At 34.8% G+C, this 21,369-nt stretch overlaps 1 protein-coding gene across 1 annotated transcript; it reads right to left on the bottom strand.

The window, feature by feature from the left end:
• Position 1: 1 nt before the first annotated feature.
• On the bottom strand, positions 2 to 16,516 carry LOC117331712 (ER degradation-enhancing alpha-mannosidase-like protein 1). Its single transcript, XM_033890558.1, has 12 exons — positions 16,159 to 16,516; positions 14,635 to 14,707; positions 14,276 to 14,379; positions 13,395 to 13,566; positions 10,728 to 10,911; positions 10,478 to 10,569; positions 9,239 to 9,321; positions 8,287 to 8,407; positions 7,756 to 8,000; positions 6,464 to 6,560; positions 5,085 to 5,279; positions 2 to 2,931 (listed from the first exon to the last, which is right to left on the bottom strand). The coding sequence occupies exons 1-12, from the start codon at positions 16,413 to 16,415 to the stop codon at positions 2,842 to 2,844; spliced, it is 1,713 nt and encodes a 570-aa protein (XP_033746449.1). The 5' UTR covers positions 16,416 to 16,516; the 3' UTR covers positions 2 to 2,841.
• Positions 16,517 to 21,369: the final 4,853 nt, after the last annotated feature.

Here is a 21,369-nt window from a genome sequence, read left to right as displayed (position 1 = left end):
ATCCAATGTAACTTGTTTTGACAACATAACAAAAATGGTTTTTAAAAATTCTCGGTTGGTAACAGATGTGTTGTGTTAACATATATAAAGAGCACTTAGTATGAGGTTTACAAAAATATGTTTATCAAGTGCATATGTCAAATACAACATACATAATCATTTAGGATAATTCATTGGCATGGTATTTTTTGACTATGAAGAAAATGCTGTAAAATCAAATAAGGAAAGGTATACAAATACATGTAGTGTGTAGACCATTATTCAAGGGGGGTAACTCAGAATCCATTTGTCACCAACTGTCAAATAATAACATATAATTGATCATAAAACATTTTTTGTGGGTCAATAGGAATGGATTTATTACAACTGCTAATGGAATTCATTTCTGGTATTTTGGTGACATACACATGTCCTTATTTTGATAGGGGTGACAATTTAGTGTAGTCGTCAAATGTCAGCCAATACCCATTGTAATATAACAAAATATACAGCACTTGGCAGGATTTACTGTTAATAACTGTAAATTCGAAACACCTTTTGATTATTTCCAAACAGGTGTCAAATCTTGTTTTATCAAATGCAATCAACAAACTTTTCCTTGAAAAACTACATGTCCTCATAGGACTACAATATAACAGACAAGATTTACTTAATTACTAATAAAAATAGTTACCCAAAAAAATATGCAAACATTGGTTGATAAATGTGTGTGTTAGAACACTTTTGATTTGGCGGCGGAAGAATCACATTACAGTATTTAGATATCAAATCCAGCTGACGATGTTACCTAAAACAAAAGTTGTCAGAAGACAACATGGCTCGCCAACTGGGTTGAAATTTGGATTTAATAATTTTGTAGTAGGTCAAAGGTCAAAGTCAAGGTCAGCAGGTCTACAAATGAAGTACCTATGGTAAAGTCTTGTCAACAGGATAACATATCAAGTATGAAAGCTCATCTCATACAGTTAACATACAGAGGCCAAGGTTAAAGTTTTTAAAAGTCAGTCAAAGGTCAACTCATCCACAAATGTAGTACCAATGGAAAGGTCTTGTCACAAGGAACACACATTTCAAATATGGAAGCCCTGTGTTGTACAGTGGCCAAGGTTAAAGTTTTTTTAAAGTAATCAAAGGTCATAGTCAAGGTCAGCAACTGTTAACAGTTACTGTAGTACTATTATAGGTTTTATCACAAGGAGCACACATGTCAAAAACCTAAGCTGTATCATCATTTGTATTGACACAACACTGTTTTATAAAAACTTCACCTAGCTGTCTACAGACCCGACAAGAGGAGTCTCGGCCAGCTTACGATGAATTTTTGATTTTCACCATCTTTCAATCCAAATAGATTGTAAACTCTAACATCTACTCATTCTCAGTCTTACATATATATACACTTAGTCACATAAGACAATTTGCATAGCTTGAGATGCGCACCTCTACTGGATTGCAATATAAGACTGTTGAGTAAAACATTGTCCTTCATGTGCTTGAGAAATACATTCAGATTTGTTATTGGCAAATGATGTGTCTTGCATAAAAACAAATTAATTGAAAACATAAACCTAAATAACAGAACAATTAAAAACAAGAACAAATTCAGTTAAATTGCAGGTTTGCAGTTTGAAAATCATATTGAGATCTTAGTATTGCTCTTGATATTATATTACAAAAACGTAATTCAGTGGGATCTTGGCGCCCACCATTGAATGATCTTTATTGGTTCTATGTAAGATACTAATCTTTTATCTTCTTTTCCCTTCTTTTCTCTATCTACATGTATCTTAACCATTTGGTAAAAAGGGGAACCTACATATGACTTCTAAGAACTTTCTGAGAAAAACACCAAATTTCATCTCTTAATATCAAACATTCCTACATGCAAGCTGGCAATTGTTTGTCTTAGAGATTAGTCTCAAAATTGAGCATGCACCATTGGGAACCAGGGGATACCTGCATATTATTTTAGAGAAAGATCCATCAAGTAATTTCTGAGAAATGATAAACAAACAAAAAGACTTTTTCAGACTCAAAATTAAATGATCAAAAATAGAGACCAAAGGGAACCAATACATATGATTTGAGAAATATCCTTCCAAAAAGTCTCATGAAATAGCAATTATCAGAATTATTAACAGACGGATGATGAATGTACCAATGAACATCATATGACGTACTATGGACGTAAGGCAATTCAAATAGCCCACCATCTCATGACAGTGGACAAAGTACAAAACATTGAACAGTACTATACAACCATCACCTAAAAAACCAGATGTTTACAATCACTATCATAATGATGGCAGTTTTTAAATTAGTAGGTCATCATTGACTAAACAATAGATATATCACAATCATCACCATGACAGCAAGGCTGTAAAATTGCCACAATTACAAGGATGTACAAAAAATAAAAACATCCCATGACAACTAAATTGTACAATTGTCACAGTTACAAGGATGTACAAACATCACCATGACAATGAAGTTGTACAATTGTCACAGTTACAAGGATGTACAAACATCACCATGACAACTAAAGTTGTACAATTGTCACAATTGCAAGGATGTACACACATCACCATGACAACAAAGTTGTACAATTGTCACAATTACAAGGATGTACACACATCACCATGACAACTAAAGTTGTACAATTGTCACAATTACAAGGATGTACAAACATCACCATGACAACTAAATTGTACAATTGTCACAATAACAAGGATGTACAAACATCCCATGACAACAAAGTTGTACAATTGTCACAATTGCAAGGATGTACAAACATCACCATGACTACAAGGCCTTACCAATCACCATACAATACAATAGAGATCACCACAGCCCAACACTTTCCTGGATCTGCTCAAAGTAGGGGCTGAGTATGGGCATGAAGTAACGACGTTCTGCTGGAATGTTATCACACTGCAGAGAAAATATTCATACAATTCTCACAATACATCCTTAGATAACCTAATATATACACAATTCTCAATATACAATGAGTACATCCTTATAGATAACCTAATACATACACAATGCTCATATTACATTCTTACATAACCTCATATACAACATTCACAAAACACATCCTTAGATAACCTAATATATACACCATTCCCAAAACATATCCTTAGATAACCTAATATATACACCATTCCCAAAACATATCCTTAGATAACCTAATATATAAATCATTCCCAATACACATCCTTAGATAACCTAATATATACACCATTCCCATTACACGTCCTTAGATAACCTAATATATACACCATTCCCAATACATATCCTCCGATAACCTAATATATACACCATTCCCAATACACATCCTTAGATAACCTAATATATACACCATTCCCAAAACATATCCTCAGATAACCTAATATATACACCATTCCCAATACATATCCTTAGATAACCTAATATATACACCATTCCCAATACATATCCTCCGATAACCTAATATATACACCATTCCCAATACACATCCTTAGATAACCTAATATATACACCATTCCCAAAACATATCCTCAGATAACCTAATATATACACCATTCCCAATACATATCCTCAGATAACCTAATATATACACCATTCCCAATACACATCCTTAGATAACCTAATTTCTACCACAATACCCTGTGTTATTCAACTCTCAGACCATCAGTTAATCATTACAGCTGTTGATTAACAATCTGTTTATACCACACGTGGTATAAACTCTGTACGCATTTTGATTGGCTAACACGGTAAACTTTGACCCAAGCTGCAATTGTTATTGACGTCATCAATAATCTAATGACGTCACATCACCGGGTCCCGGACGTCACCGGTACACTTTATTTGCATACGCGAAATTATACTTGGCCACGTTTCCCTTTGATCCAAGCCGATATTATTGTGGTAGAAACAGGTCACACGACTCGAAATTGTTAGATATGGAATATATTTCACACTCATAAGTTATTTTTAAAAGTTGCAAAAAACACTCGCTAAAGCTCGTGTCTTTTGTAACTTTTAAAAAATAACTTACTCGTGTGAAATAAATTCCATATCCAACAACCACTCGTTGTGTAACCTCTATATATACACCATTCCCAACACATATCCTCAGATAACCTAATATATACACCATTCCCAATACATATCCTCAGATAACCTAATATATACACCATTCCCAATACACATCCTTAGATAACCTAATATATACACCATTCCCAATACATATCCTCAGATAACCTAATATATACACCATTCCCAATACACATCCTTAGATAACCTAATATATACACCATTCCCAATACACAACCTCAGATAACCTAATATATACACCATTCCCAATACATATCCTCAGATAACCTAATATATACACCATTCCCAATACACATCCTCAGATAACCTAATATATACACCATTCCCAAAACATATCCTCCGATAACCTAATATATACACCATTCCCAATACACATCCTTAGATAACTTAATACATACAATAAAGAGCCTAACCTATGTTTCACCTATAGCACTGTATGTGTTCAAATGAAGTGATCACAAAAATAAATTAAATTCATTTTTCATTAAAAGTGAATCAAATATTAATCTCTGTGATAACTGATAAAAATCTGAAAGTTTTCCCTTTTAAATTATTGAAACCATTTAATTTCATAACATTGATAGTATATATTTACAGTGTAAAAAAAGGAACCTGAGAACTGTATCAATTTAGATTTATTGAAATTTAACTATCCCAGAGGTTCAAGATACATTAATAATCATTTCTAATACAACATACCAGATTGAGTATTATTGTATATAAACACTACGACCGCTAGAGAGTTTCTCTTTAATTGATTCAGCAAATCATCACTCAGACATGAGTATGCCAGATACAGCAAATCATCACTCAGACATGAGTATGCCAGATACAGCAAATCATCACTCAGACATGAGTATGCCAGAGACCCCTACCTCCCTAGCAGATGCATTGAATAAACTTACTTCTACTTAGAGCTTTATTCTAATTTAAGTTTTTTCTCTTCATTTTTTGGACAATTATAAACAGCGTCATATACTTACGTTGGAATAAGTTGAATTGTGTCTTACATTGACTACAGAGGCCATTTTCCGCTTTTTCTTTTTGGCATATGTATTAAATTCCTTGGTCTGCCATGGCTTAAGACGAAACATTCTGTCCACTGGAAATAAATGTCCCTCTGTGCTGAACAGATACCGTGACTGTTCCTTGTTAACGTGATTGTCTTTGTCAAACAACTGAATAATGATAAACAATATCATTCACACAAACATAACAGAATGATATGTAGAACTTTGTGTTTTGCTTATGTAGGAAGTTACATCAAGATATTCAAATAATTCACTGACAAAGCTATTTGATTACTCAGTATTCACTTAAGTTTTGTTTTTTTTCCTCGCCAGATATTGATACGTTATATATCTAATATGTTTTCTGAGCAGGGCTCCATTGTTATCAGGAGATGCTTCTACCTAATACAGTGTAAGATATTCAATTAAAAGATATGTAAGTAAAACTTGTCACTCTATCAAGAACATATTGTTCTGTTTCAGTATTAGGCTATACCTGATAGTTGTGTAGGATATTAATTTATTCAAGGTGACCTGAGCAGGTGTTCATGAAAATTATCAGATACAGAGGAGAGTTTCATTGTATATGTACCACATCATCATCCAGTATTGAGGCATTGTATTTACCAGATATAGATAATTACAAGTCTCGCTGAGGAAGTGTACTTACCAGATATAGATATTTACAAGTCTCGCTGAGGAAGTGTACTTACCAGATATAGATAATTACAAGTCTCGCTGAGGAAGTGTACTTACCAGATATAGATATTTACAAGTCTCGCTGAGGAAGTGTACTTACCAGATATAGATAATTACAAGTCTCGCTGAGGAAGTGTACTTACCAGATATAGATATTTACAAGTCTCGACGAGGAAGTGTACATACCAGATATAGATATTTGCAAGTCTCGATGAGGAAGTGTACTTACCAGATATAGATATTTACAAGTCTCCCTGAGAAAGTGTACTTACCAGATAAAGATATTTACAAGTCTCGCTGAGGATAAAAGTCTCCCTGAGGAAGTGTACTTACCAGATATAGATATTTACAAGTCTCGCTGAGGATAAAAGTCTCGCTGAGGAAGTGTACTGACCAGATATAGATATTTTCAAGTCTCGCTAAGGAAGTGTACGTACCAGATATAGATATTTACAAGTCTCGCTGAGGAAGTGTACTTACCAGATATAGATATTTACAAGTCTCCCTGAGGAAGTGTACTTACCAGATATAGATATTTTCAAGTCTCGCTAAGGAAGTGTACGTACCAGATATAGATATTTACAAGTCTCGCTGAGGAAGTGTACTTACCTAGATATAGATATTTACAAGTCTCCCTGAGGAAGTGTACTTACCAGATATAGATATTTACAAGTCTCGCTGAGGAAGAAGCTTTCCATACGGTCCTCTAAGGATTTAGTATTGACATCATGCACTGTACCATAGCCACACCTGTAAACAAAGGTTAAAGTTTTACATCACATATTTGTAAACATTATCTAAACAAAGGTAAAAGTTTTACCTCACACACCTGTAAACAAAGGTAGAAGTTTTACCTCACACACCTGTAAACAAAGGTAAAAGTTTTACCTCACACACCTGTAAACAAAGGTAAAAGTTTTACCTCACACATCTGTAAACAAAGGTAAAAGTTTTACCTCACACACCTGTAAACAAAGGTAAAAGTTTTACCTCACACACCTGTAAACAAAGGTAAAAGTTTTACCTCACACACCTGTAAACAAAGGTAAAAGTTTTACCTCACACACCTGTAAACAAAGGTAAAAGTTTTACCTCACACACCTGTAAACAAAGGTAAAAGTTTTACCTCACACACCTGTAAACAAAGCTAAAAGTTTTACCTCACACACCTGTAAACAAAGATAAAAGTTTTACCTCACACACCTGTAAACAAAGGTAAAAGTTTTACCTCACACACCTGTAAACAAAGGTAAAAGTTTTACCTCACACACCTGTAAACAAAGCTAAAAGTTTTACCTCACACACCTGTAAACAAAGCTAAAAGTTTTACCTCACACACCTGTAAACAAAGATAAAAGTTTTACCTCACACATCTGTAAACAAAGGTAAAAGTTTTACCTCACACACCTGTAAACAAAGGTAAAAGTTTTACCTCACACACCTGTAAACAAAGGTAAAAGTTTTACCTCACACACCTGTAAACAAAGTTAAAGTTTTACCTCACACACCCGTAAACAAAGGTAAAAGTTTTACCTCACACACCTGTAAACAAAGGTAAAAGTTTTACCTCACACACCTGTAAACAAAGGTAAAAGTTTTACCTCACACACCTGTAAACAAAGGTAAAAGTTTTACCTCACACACCTGTAAACAAAGCTAAAAGTTTTACCTCACACATCTGTAAACAAAGCTAAAAGTTTTACTTCACACACCTGTAAACAAAGGTAAAAGTTTTACCTCACACACCTGTAAACAAAGCTAAAAGTTTTACCTCACACATCTGTAAACAAAGCTAAAAGTTTTACTTCACACACCTGCTAGTGGTAAGATGTAATGCAAATGTAAAGAAAAGTTCATAAAAAAAGGATATACACTGGTTGGTCATTCTGGTCTATGAGGTCATGATCAGCAGACCATAAACTGAGAAACAGGTTATAATACTCACTTGGCCTTAGCATGCTCGTCTATACTAGTGAAGATGTCCCTGCCGACATGGAGATAGAATGGGTTCTTGGTGGCCTGGTACAACAGGTAGGTGGACTCCACTAGCTCTGGCCTCAGTGGGTAAAACAGCACATCAGGAGCCTTAAGGTGCCAGTTAAATCTCTCTGGTAAAAACCCATACTTTTGCCAAATGGTGTAGAAAAGTGCATGAGAACAGATGGCCTCCTCTATATCTCCCTTCAGTACCTGTAGAAAATAAAGGAAAGATTAAAAATGTATGTCTGAATAATATTAAAGAGTTAACGAAATATTTGTTTTTGATTCAGAGTGTCTCTAGCTTTAGTGACATTTTAATAAGTGATTTCAGAGTGTCTGTAGTGACACTATAATAAGTGATTCAGAGTGTCTCTAGCTATAGTGACATTTTAATAAGTGATTCAGAGTGTCTGTAGTGACACTATAATAAGTGATTCAGAGTGTCTGTAGTGACTCTATCATTCAGAGTGTCTGTAGTGAACCTGATATTACCTACCTGTACACCTGCCCAGGCTGCCTGAAGGGAGTCAATCCAATTGTTGGAGGTAACACCTGTTTTCATGTTGACGTTCACATAGATAGGAGGATAGCCATTGCCATTGTTGCAACTCTGTCTCCTAAAGAAATAAAACAATACTCTTAAGTAGGGTTCTTGTTTTTGCCTTACATAGTCCTGAAGAAGTAGATCTACATCCAAAGGAACAAGACAAAACAAATATTTTTGCGATTCCACTTTAACTGATCCCTTCCATGATATCATGGTCCTTTATGAAAGTGTTTGATAAAAAATCCCTCAACGTTAAACGGATGAATCAGAAAGCCACTAGCATGCTGACAAAGATTTTCTAAAAATAGTAAGTATGACCTTGACCTTGACCCTAGAACCCTGTAGTACAAATTCATCTGAGACATTATGGTCCTTTATAACTAAATAAATATAAGGGAGTAAGGTTTTATAAAAACCTGCAGGAATGAAGTTGCAGACACAGACAAGGTTGTTCTAAAAATAGCAATGGTAAGCATGACCTTGCCACTTTAAACCTTGAACTCCAACTTAAAATATTCTAGTCCTACAAACGTGATCAGTTTAATAAAAAATCCAGATAAAATGAAGCCACTAGAGTTTCTAAATATATAGTATTATAATAGTAACCAAGACCTTGGTCCCTAATCCTAAAACTTAAATCATCCTTGGCCCCTAATCCTAAAACTTAAATCATCCAAGACATTGTGGTCCTAATAATAAAGTGGGTGGGGTTTGAAAGTCTCTCCAGGAATGTAGCCTCTAGTCCAGAGTACTTACAAAGATGGGCATTACATAGTATAACATATACATGTACATACTGAAACAGTCGAAAGGGGATAATAAAGCTTGTAGTGTAGGGAAGAGGAATTCCTGGGTAAGCAAAATACAACTAGCTAGAAATACCCTCAACATACACACTTACCCTCTTCTCATGTGGAATTTTATGGTTTCGTACGATTCATTAAACATTTTCAAGTCCTCATCTTCACCAAATAATATAAATGCCTGAAAAACAGAAGATAGCTGTAATTATCACTATTTTACAACAAATATATTAAGTATACACATTATAAATCTGGCCCAAGACAAAAGTATTTTAAAGTAACTTGGAATTGGTAAAGAGTTTAATTTGTTTACTTGGTGAAAACTGAACCTGTATATGTTTTGAGCAACTTTTAAATCTTGGCACTACTAATTAAGCCAAGTGAAAAAATAAGAAAAAAATATATGACTGTCTATCGAACATGCAGTAAATCAACCAGACATAATGTATGACTCAACAGTAATGATAACATGTATATTTCAGTAACAGTAGAAATCGAACCATTCTAAGCTTCTCATGAAAATATTCATTTTTTTCTGGCAATATGTCATATCATCAAGTGAAAAAATGGGAAAACCTTATTATAGTAAAGACAAAAAAGTTTAATATTAACTTTATGACAGGAAATACTAACACATTTTGTGATCTGTTAATTAAACACTCTACATTAATATGCACTGTACATATATATACAAATGTATAAAGAAGTACTTGTAGAAGGAAAATGAAAATTATGTTAATTACATTCCTTACTAATTAATAAAACAAAGCTAAAATCACATTCCTTACTAATTAACAAAACAAAGCTAATTACATTTCTCACTGATTATAATATAACAAATTAAGCTAAATTACATTCTTTACTAACTAATAAAACAAAGCTAAATTACATTCCTTACTAATTAATAAAACAAACCTAAAATTACATTTCTCACTGATTATAATATAACAAATTAAGCTAAATTACATTCTTTACTAATTAATAAAACAAAGCTAAATTACATTCTTTACTAATTAATAAAACAAACCTAAAATTACATTTCCTATAGATTATAATAAAACAAATTAAGCTAAATTACATTCCTTACTAATTTGATTAAACAAAGCATAATTCTATATTGGTGGGTTTGTACATTATATCATAATTACACAATCTGTGGTGAGGACAAAGAGAAAAGATATGTACCGATGTTCATCAGGCAGATGTTAATATCTAGAAAAAAATATTATGGGATGTATCATTACTTATTTTTTGTAACATATGTCATGTACCAATTTATACTTAACATTTATAAAAAAAAAAAATATTTTCTATATTTCAGTAACAGAATAACTTACCTTTAATAAATACTCAAAGAAGGAATCCAGTCCAGCCCCTAGACCACTCATCTCACCTACCCACTCCCCCGTCTGTACATTGATCACATCACCTGTAATATCAAACCACCCATATCATTTAAGTCACCAATCACGCTGTTTTTTTCTTCATTAATTTAGAACTAAGCATGTGTTCATTTTTTTAAAATCAAAACCTTTTATAAGGTATTTTATGTATACTACCATAACCTTGGTTACAGTAAATTCTTACCTAGCATCCCTGTTATGTTAGAACGAAAGGACCAAAGTCTCTTCACTGCTCGACGAGCAAATGACTCGTAAGTCGGATCTCCAAGTAACCGTGACAACACACCAAACTCCAGTACCAGAGTACCAGCCCCAGCAGTACAAGTTGTGTTCACGCTGTTTTCTGGCACACCATGCTTCAAGTTAACCTGTAACAGTCAGCATATCCAGTTACATTGTCTGAAGTAAAAAAAAAAAAAAACATGAGGCAGACCTATTATTGATGTAGTATGGACCCAGATAGGTATTTTACATTTTTTCTAGGAAAGAGGTTGGGTGCACTTGTTAAAAGTTAATTCGTATAAGGTTTTGACTTGACACTTTTTTGTTTTCCCTTTTGTATTAAATTACATGACAAAGATGAAGAGATATACAGGGAAGTGCATCCATATGAGAGAAAAACTTTCATTTCACTGTATATTTGTTCAACTGAAATTCTGTACTGAAGAACAAAGATATCGATACTTACATATTTTTGTGTTTGAGTAATATATATTGATACTTAATATGTCTATTACCATTGACGTACCATTACTTCATACATCCACTCACTCATGTACAAATTGTGTCTCAATCTGATTAAATACAGATCATCTTTATACACTATATTATGAAGATCTGATGGTTGCTGGTAAGGGATTGTTCAGTTGACCTCAAAGCTTACCATGTATGGTATACTATATAATAATTAGCAAATCAAAAAGCGTCTCTTGCATGCCTGTTTGATTCTGTGTGTAAATTGAACAGGCGATCCAACAGTGTTGGAAATGTTAATTAGCCTCTCATCCTCTTAATATATATACATGTACATCTCAATTTCGCTTCTTCATTTCATTCCTGGGTATTGTCCATTACAACAATGGAAAATCCACAAACTACGCATACTCTGTCCACTAAATACATCGCTTTGGATGTGAAGTGGCTAGCGATTGGCACAGCCATCTAAGTTAAGTTAACATTCAAGACACTTGGATATCATCTATTCAATAAGGAACAACCATGAGGATGGCAAGGGGAAGCAGATTCTGGCAAAATTTTGTCAGTTGAATTATGATTGGTTGGTTGAAAGGTCATCTGAACGTGACCCCTAACCAGCCACCATCAGATTTTCATAACATAGTGTTTATAATGATCTGTATTATCAGATTGATTATGTCTAATACCACTATACATGTACATATATATCATGCAATAAAGAGTCTATTTTTCTAAAAAATAGAATTCTTTTTGTTTTCAACCCTAAATTCACATGGAAATATATCCATGATTCTATATTGTGTTTTCGCCAGTAAATCATTCACTTTTCAAGTTTAATCAGCACAATAATATATATATCAGCTATATTGATAAACACAATTTTTATTAATAGTTAATCTAATTTGGCAAAATTTAAAATCAATTTGTATACATTGTATGGGTCAAAGTCTCCAAATTTCAACTGAACTTCAGCTAGCGAGTGCATACATGATGAAGATAGCTTTTGCTGCATATTATTGTTACTATGAATACACCATCCTTTTCTATAATTGATGATTTATAATAACAAAGATTATCACAAAGCTGTTGACTTTTTTGGGAGACCCATTCTTGGAAGCTAAAGTGAGAGATACCTAGAGCAGAGACTCTAATTTATAAGTTTGTGTCTATCATCTAGATCTGTTACCAGTAACTTAGCACAAAATCCTGATCCTGGGAAATACACATACCCTGGTATACGGATTGTGATGTTGTGGTTTGTGCCAAGTCACTGTTATTTTTATATATGGTATCAATATTTCAGTAATTTGACATACTCGTCAAAAAACTATTGCAGAAATACACTGTATATCTTCCTGATTTTGCAGGATGCTATAAACTACTCTTAAATACTGTATATGCAATTAAAAGTCTTTGAAATAACACAATTAAAGATGAACGTGAAATAAAAATGTACAATATAATTACTTTTAGTAATAGTGATGGGTTAATGATAGAGATAATCTATTAACTAATTGTTAAACATTAACTGATCTGATAATCGATAGTAAAATATCATTGGGACCGTAGATATTGATATTTTCCTGAGTGTATTTTATATCAATCAAATTTCATATATATCCTAATTAGACTGCATAAACAAGGTGTCAGTTGTTGATATATTTAATTCATCAGTTAATCCGAAATAAGTTGGCCATTTTTTACTTAAATTTACAAAAAAGATAATAAGACATCAACTGAAAACTTAATCATTTTATAGGTAATCGGAATACAGAGTCATTGGATTATATAATGAATTACATAATATGTAACTACATCAGAAGACCTAAGTAAATTAGTTATTATTATAACCAATAATTGGTTTTGCATTTGCAACCGATTTCCCACCAGACTGTATATATATGACTATACTATTGTAACAGAGCACATGATAAACTAAATTTAAATATTTGCCTCAGCTAGGGATCAAACCCAGGACCTCTGGCTTACTAGTCTTACACTCAACCAATCAGGCTAAAGAGAAGATCTATCTAGCCGAGCTGTATATTGTGGCTAGTATTTACCAGGGTTGCACAATAATTACATATACACACTGCCAGGTAGGTCAACAAAAAGACATAGAATATAGTATGATTTATCTAAAATGCTGACTCACCCTGGGAAATGGAATTCCTGTAGCTGTGTTTTCAAATGCTGGAAGAAGTCTTGTGGCAAGGTCGCTAGCCAATGAAAGAAGCTCGTTGTCATATTGAGGAGGGACCATATCTCCGAATGGTTGGTCTGGATCCGTAATGATGAGATGGGCAGACAATAGTGATCCAAGAACCCTGTATTCAAAAATACATTTACGATATAGGGCTCTGATCTGAGAATCCTGTATACAACATGAACAAGAAGTCACAGTATATCAAGCTCCAAACTGAGAATCTTGTATACAATACAGATATGAACAAGAAGAGATGATTATCAAGGGCTGAACTGAGCATCCTAGGTCAACAAGAAGTTCTGAACCAAGAAATCATATCATACATTAAATTGAGAGATTTATGACAATCGCCTAGTTTATAACATGAAAATTGTGGCCATGCACTTTCTTTCAAGATTATTGTGAATACCCAGATGAATCTTGATCATTTAAACATTAGTTAGTACAGTGAATATACTACGCATGGCACTATATATATATTCTTATATGACTGTTTTCATTTCTAAAATAAAACACATTTACATTTAATGAAAATGATGTTTTATAACTAGTTATAATATATAAATTATCTAGATACATGTACGACTATATAAACTCAATAACACACATACTATGCATCCCATGAAAACATGTCAACCAGCTGGGCATGGAAGAAAGTTCATTTAACATTCAAAGTTCTTTTACTTGTTTATAAAATTAGACATTTAATAGTTCAATTATTTTACATAATATCCAGGATTATATTTCCGAGATTAAAATTCATACACATTCAGTTTTTTTGTCCATGTTAAAATTGACACTTCTGGTGTGAGTAATAACAAGACACTGACCTTATCGTTGCCTCGAAGACTTGGATTGTATTGGCTTTCTCAAAGGATAAATTCTCCACTACCAGCTTAACAGCACGCTTAAACTCTGAGCTGTTACCCATTACCTGTCAAATAGAAAACAATAAAAATTAACACTTTAAAGGCTTCGATTATAGCACATCCATCATACCACAGCTTATGATATATATGTAGTGATGATCAGGGTACAAAATTAATCTTAATTTAAATACAGCCTGCAGTGTACATGTAAAAAGGGTAATGTTATAGCTGCATGTACATAAAGCCAGTATATATATATGAAGGTGTGATGCTACACAAAGCTATATTAAGGTACATAATAATTATTATGAAATACATACTGCCAGTGTGTCCAGTGAATCCACCAGTGTCAGGATATAGTCACCCAGAGCATCATTTATGTTGATATTTGACCTGCAAATTATAAATAAATTATAAACTTTACCTTATATTTTTCCCTTAAAATGTGTGTGTATATAATGTTGAGAGAGTTGTAAACTATTTTCCCAAGTCTCATCTGATATATATTAATAAGAGAATTATATTGGTTTGGTTTACAATATGTCCAATTAATACAATAAGGTAAATTACTCATAAAGACGATGTCCACAAAGAATAATTAAGGCCACTGATTTGGATGATTTATTGTAATGTTACACTGAAATACCTCACCTGGACATGGTGACATGACACCAACTTGGTCATATTATACGTATACTGATAATGAACATGACACCAACTTGGTCATATTATACTGATAATGAACAAAACTCATTTCAAGTAACATGAACATAACAAAAGTAGGTGTTAAAACTTTGAACCATATGTACAGTTCTACTGTAATATCATGTTTTCAATTTATTTTATTTTTGAAATTAATGAGTAACGTTTCTGTAACTTTGCTTTGGGTTCTTTCTTCTATCCTTATTAGGCTATTACAAGTGCAAAATGTTAATGCTACCCTTGAAATAGGAGTCAGGAGAGAAAAGCTGGTATTTAGTTGGGGGTCGAAATGTACAACAAAACAAAGAAGAGAAAAATGCTACAACCTGAGACAGGGATTTGAATCCAGTCAACATATCAAAGCTGTGTTTGTTTCAGGCCCTGATAGATTTAATGTCCGATAATACTTTAATACTGTACATGTACAATAATGCTTTGATGTACAGACTGTGTATCAAAAATGTAATGACCGATCAGGACTTGAACCCAGGACCTCCTATCTTTATACAGACATTATAACCATTTGAGCTACTTCACTGGGCCAAGTCCAGTTTCACTACATTCCTCGATCTCTTGAGCTCCTTCAACAAAGTCTTTGACCTAGAAGACGCACATGAGACCTAACACCTCTGAGGGTATTTAGTTGGGAGCCAATTATAGCGGGACTGGACTGGGTCGATTATTGGAGGTCCCGGGTTCGAACCCTGGTCTGGCCGCTACATTTTCTCCTCTCCCGTAACACATATGTTCAGCCAAGTCCACTTCCGTTACACATAAACATTCCATATATATGTAAAAGAGATGGGTCAGTGTGGCTTGTATATAGTGTTAATATAGGTCTCTATCACTCAGCTGATGGAGCATGCTTCAAATTGACCCACGAGGTAGAGCCAGGAATTATCACTCTGTCTCACTAACATGTGTAACAAGATGTCACACATATATGTAATAACAATTATACATGGCGTACAGTTAATACAATTTTACAATATTTTATTCAATACATATTTGTGATAATTACCGATAACTTTAGATATTGAAGGAGCACTGTTTGATTGATACAAACAGACAAACATTCCTGTTCTCCCTGTTCATAAATCAAACATGAAACGATTGATTGAAGAGGAACTAACTATACATACGGATCGGCGTGGTCATGTCCCCGGCCCTTGCAGTAAATTGGATTAAGTTCGTCGTCCGGGAATGCATACTTTATATAATTGTCGTATCCGAACTGAAACATACGTTTTGTTGCTTCCAACATCTCCAATCTCTCCTCGTCTGAAAACTCACCATATTTCTTTCCGTTTACAGTATTATCGTTCCAAAATCTATGTAAACCCTGGATTTTGTATGAGAACAAAACTATTAAAGTGAACAAAATTATCAATTTTTTCATAATAGCCCATTACTTTCTCCTAAGTTACAATATTTCGTTTTCTTGACAACTCAGCTAACTTTGACTTTTGTTTCCGGAAGTGCCCTGCAACACCTTTAAATGATTACTACACATGTAAAAAATAGTTCTTAAACGATATCCTTAAGTAACACGGAATAAACATACGTAACAAGTATCATAGGAATTTATTCTTTAACGTTATGTATTAACTTTGCATGTGAATATATAGGTATACGTTGAATTTCTGACGCGAATGAATATATTTTTACTTGAGGGATTCCCCCATTTTATCCAATCAAAATACAGGACGTGGACTATTTCGTGTGCAAGGAATTTCCCAAACCCATCTTTAAAGAATCTGCCTTCAAGATACATGATAGGCATATGTCATAACTGCTCTTTAATTGACGAGACAATAAAGACAATTGATGATTAAGTTATATTCAAATCACCTATTCATGGTATGCTAGTTTCTATCTATATATGTACATGTACCTAAACCAGAGTTATTGTGGAATGCAAGGAACGACAACTCTAAGCAGCGACGGACATCTATATTTTATTTTTAATATTAGAATAATTGCGATAATTTTTATGTATTTTGATATCAGAGGGGGAGAGGGAAGGGGATGGTGATTTATTGGCATAAACATACTTCAATTATATTCAGTTATAATAAATTAATGATTGATATCAACGAATTATTAATTTTAAATGATAATTTTACAACATATAAAAATCGCACGAGTAATACGTGTAGTTTGCAAGTTATGAGTTGATGTGATATACAATGAATGCACCTTCCCTCTTTCACTGAGAATGCATATAACAGGCTATACAGTTTAAATCACGTTCATATACATGTGCATCACATGCATTATTTCAGTACATGAGTGTGATGATCAGGAGAAAGAGAACATACCACTTATAAGTCCTCATAATTTTTCTTCCGCAACCATGAAGAGATGCATTCTGAAAAAAAAATCTAGATCTACTATGGTATCATACATGTACTGAAAGAAAGCGTTTTCTTCTTCCACCTAATTGTAAAAGTTTACTGAATCACATTCCGATGATAATGTACCGAAATTCTGATCTCTATAAGATTTCTCAGAACCCTCTCAGCTTGATATTTCATCCCCAGTACACTGATAATGTGAAGTTCACAAGATAGCTCTACCATAACAATATGATCGGTACTGTCTGTAGGCAACAGGAAATTTGAAATAAAACATACTAGACTCAGTCATGGCTGTAGCGCGTTAAATGCAGATCTTTTCAAATATAATTAATTTAATTTATTCTTAAAACTAAATTAAGACCAAGAGTTGTCTGCTTCGTCGACGACACCAGCCATTCAAATCTAGGTCAAATCAACGACACCAGCCATACCAATCTAGGTCAAATCGGTGACATCAGCCATACAAATCTGGGTCAACTCGACGAAACCAGCCATACCAATCTAGGTCAAATCGGTGACATCAGCCATACAAATATGAGTCAAATCGACGACATCAGCCATACAAATCTGGGTCAACTCGACGACACCAGCCATACAAATCTAGGTCAAATCGGTGACATCAGCCATACAAATATGAGTCAAATCGACGACACCAGCCATACAAATCTGGGTCAACTCGACGACACGAGCCATACAAATCTAGGTCAAATCGACGACACCAGCCATACAATTCTGAGTCAACTCGACGACACCAGCCCTACAAATCTAGGTCAAATCGACGACACCAGCCATACAAATCTGGGTCAACTCGACGACACCAGCCATACAAATCTAGGTCAAATCGACGACACCAGCCCTACAAATCTGGGTCAAATCGACGACACCAGCCATACAAATCTAGGTCAAATCGGTTACACCAGCCATACAAATCTAGGTCAAATCGACGACACCAGCCATACAAATCTAGGTCAAATCGACGACACCAGCCATACAAATCTAGGTCAAATCGACGACACCAGCAATACAAATCTAGGTCAAATCGACGACACCAGCAATACAAATCTAGGTGAAATCGACGACACCAGCAATACAAATCTAGGTCAAATTGACGACACCAACCATACAAATCTAGGTGAAATCGACGACACCAGCCATACAAATCTTGGTCAACTCTACGACACTAGTCATGCAAATCTGGGTCAAATCGACGACACCAGCCATACAAATCCAGGACAAATCGACGACACCAGCCATACAAATCTAGGTCAAATCGACGACACCAGTCATACAAATCTAGGTCAAATCGACGACACCAGCCATACAAATCTAGGTCAAATCGACGAAATCAGCCATACAAATCTGGGTCAAATCGACGAAACCAGCCATACAAATCTAGGTCAAATCGACGACACCAGCCATACAAATCTTGGTCAACTCGACGAAACCAGCCATACCAATCTAGGTCAAATCGGTGACATCAGCCATACAAATATGAGTCAAATCGACGACATCAGCCATACAAATCTGGGTCAACTCGACGACACCAGCCATACAAATCTAGGTCAAATCGGTGACATCAGCCATACAAATATGAGTCAAATCGACGACACCAGCCATACAAATCTGGGTCAACTCGACGACACGAGCCATACAAATCTAGGTCAAATCGACGACACCAGCCATACAATTCTGAGTCAACTCGACGACACCAGCCCTACAAATCTAGGTCAAATCGACGACACCAGCCATACAAATCTGGGTCAACTCGACGACACCAGCCATACAAATCTAGGTCAAATCGACGACACCAGCCCTACAAATCTGGGTCGAATCGACGACACCAGCCATACAAATCTAGGTCAAATCGGTTACACCAGCCATACAAATCTAGGTCAAATCGACGACACCAGCCATACAAATCTAGGTCAAATCGACGACACCAGCCATACAAATCTAGGTCAAATCGACGACACCAGCAATACAAATCTAGGTCAAATCGACGACACCAGCAATACAAATCTAGGTCAAATCGACGACACCAGCAATACAAATCTAGGTCAAATTGACGACACCAGCCATACAAATCTAGGTGAAATCGACGACACCAGCCATACAAATCTTGGTCAACTCTACGACACTAGTCATGCAAATCTGGGTCAAATCGACGACACCAGCCATACAAATCCAGGACAAATCGACGACACCAGCCATACAAATCTAGGTCAAATCGACGACACCAGTCATACAAATCTAGGTCAAATCGACGACACCAGCCATACAAATCTAGGTCAAATCGACGAAATCAGCCATACAAATCTGGGTCAAATCGACGAAACCAGCCATACAAATCTAGGTCAAATCGACGACACCAGCCATACAAATCTTGGTCAACTCAAGGTCGTAATGTCTCTCTCAACTACCTGATGATCATACAGTCGGAACTGCCATTACGGCGTTAACACCTTACTCGGGACATTCTTGCACTGTCATACCACGTACTCATTTACAGCGGAGTCCACTGGAACACAACATAGTATGGTATCTTGTTCCCATTTCGGGACTCGAACTTCATGTAGCAACCTTTTGGTCACGTAGCCCTACTACTAGACCACTCTGGACCACCGTGCCTCCTACATCAACACATCTGACTTTATATCGCATCAACAAACATCTCTCAAAACCTTGTTAATTTCTCCGTCAGTAGTCAAATATACAATATAACTGTTACGAAATCGTGATGCTAAGTAATACAATCTAATTAAAATCTAGAAAGTCATTCTCACTATGTTACATAGAGAATACATAGTCAGTGTCTTAAAATATAAGCTGTATTTTTGGCTCGGGACAGAGGACAAAAGTGGCTCGCCATGGCTCGTCACTTTTGTCTTTCTTTACCCTCGCCAAAATACAGCTTATATTTCAAGACACTGTCCATGTATTCTATTTATCCTGCAACAGTCATCAAAAATCATAATTTTGAAGTGAAACGGTATCAACAATAATCCAAATAACTTGGAAGTAGGCTAGTCGAATTGACGAACGTGCAAAGATTCCAAAATACAGCTGTTTTCCGTCACTGCCGTATACAGCAAAAATATATATGATGGGTGTATTCCGACTAAACATCTAACGACATCGCAAAAGGGATCACGTGGGGTGACTTTTTGAATTAACCAATTAAATTACTACTTACAGAATATTGGAAGTGAATTTCGTATTGTGAAAGAGCATGACTAGAGTGCATAGCTTGCAAAATCTGTCAATATGTTTCAACTCATTTCGTCCAACGAAGCATATAACTATAACCATACTGTACCGACATGGTTAGCTTCAGATACATGGTGTGACGAATGGATGAGATCGATGACATCGGAAAAATTGACAATTAGACCTGAAAGTGAAATATTGAGATAACGAAGGTCACCAGAATTTGACCCTTATGCGATGTCGTTAGATGTTCATGTAACATAGTGAGAATGACCATCTAAATTTTAATTAGATTGTAAGTAATGGGAATAAGTTAAGTTATTGAATATCGAATCAGTTGACATATGTAAACGGCGTAAGTAGGAGAGGCAGGGATAATTTAAATCACCACGCTTATAATACAGCTTAATATTGTCCATGCTGGTTCGGTATTAAGTAAATATCCAGGTAAGCGGCTGATGTTGAAGACTCTGTAGAGTCCCTGATTTTATGATTTACAATATATATCCCACTGAAATGAACACTTAGAGTTTACACTACCCTCAAAGTTTTTTAAATGGCAGAGGGTTTGATTGGGTAGGATCCATCATTAATCTAAATGTAACATTAATCTGTTTGCAATACCATCAAGATTTCGACTTCTTTTGTATGTAAAATGATATAGAGGATATATAACAGTGTCTTTAATAATACCAAATACATGTATATCATTTCACGAGTGGTGCTAATATTTTGATAATTTTCACGAGTACGAGGTAAACATGTAATGAAACGGAAAATAACTGT

Source organism: Pecten maximus, chromosome 7 (assembly GCF_902652985.1).
Source record: "Pecten maximus chromosome 7, xPecMax1.1, whole genome shotgun sequence".
Lineage (NCBI taxonomy): Eukaryota > Metazoa > Mollusca > Bivalvia > Pectinida > Pectinidae > Pecten > Pecten maximus.
This window is presented reverse-complemented; position numbering and strand designations above follow the sequence as displayed.

What these genes read in the sequence shown, in the direction of transcription:
- LOC117331712 (XM_033890558.1), bottom strand. Translation starts at nt 16,415, where the DNA reads ATGAAAAAATTGATAATTTTGTTCACTTTAATAGTTTTGTTCTCATAC. An exon ending in GTCTTCGAGGCAACGATAAG is followed by an intron (nt 13,567 to 14,275) that starts GTCAGTGTCTTG and finishes TTTTGAATACAG; the next exon opens with GGTTCTTGGATCACTATTGT. An exon ending in CAGCCTGGGCAGGTGTACAG is followed by an intron (nt 8,001 to 8,286) that starts GTAGGTAATATC and finishes TATTTTCTACAG; the next exon opens with GTACTGAAGGGAGATATAGA.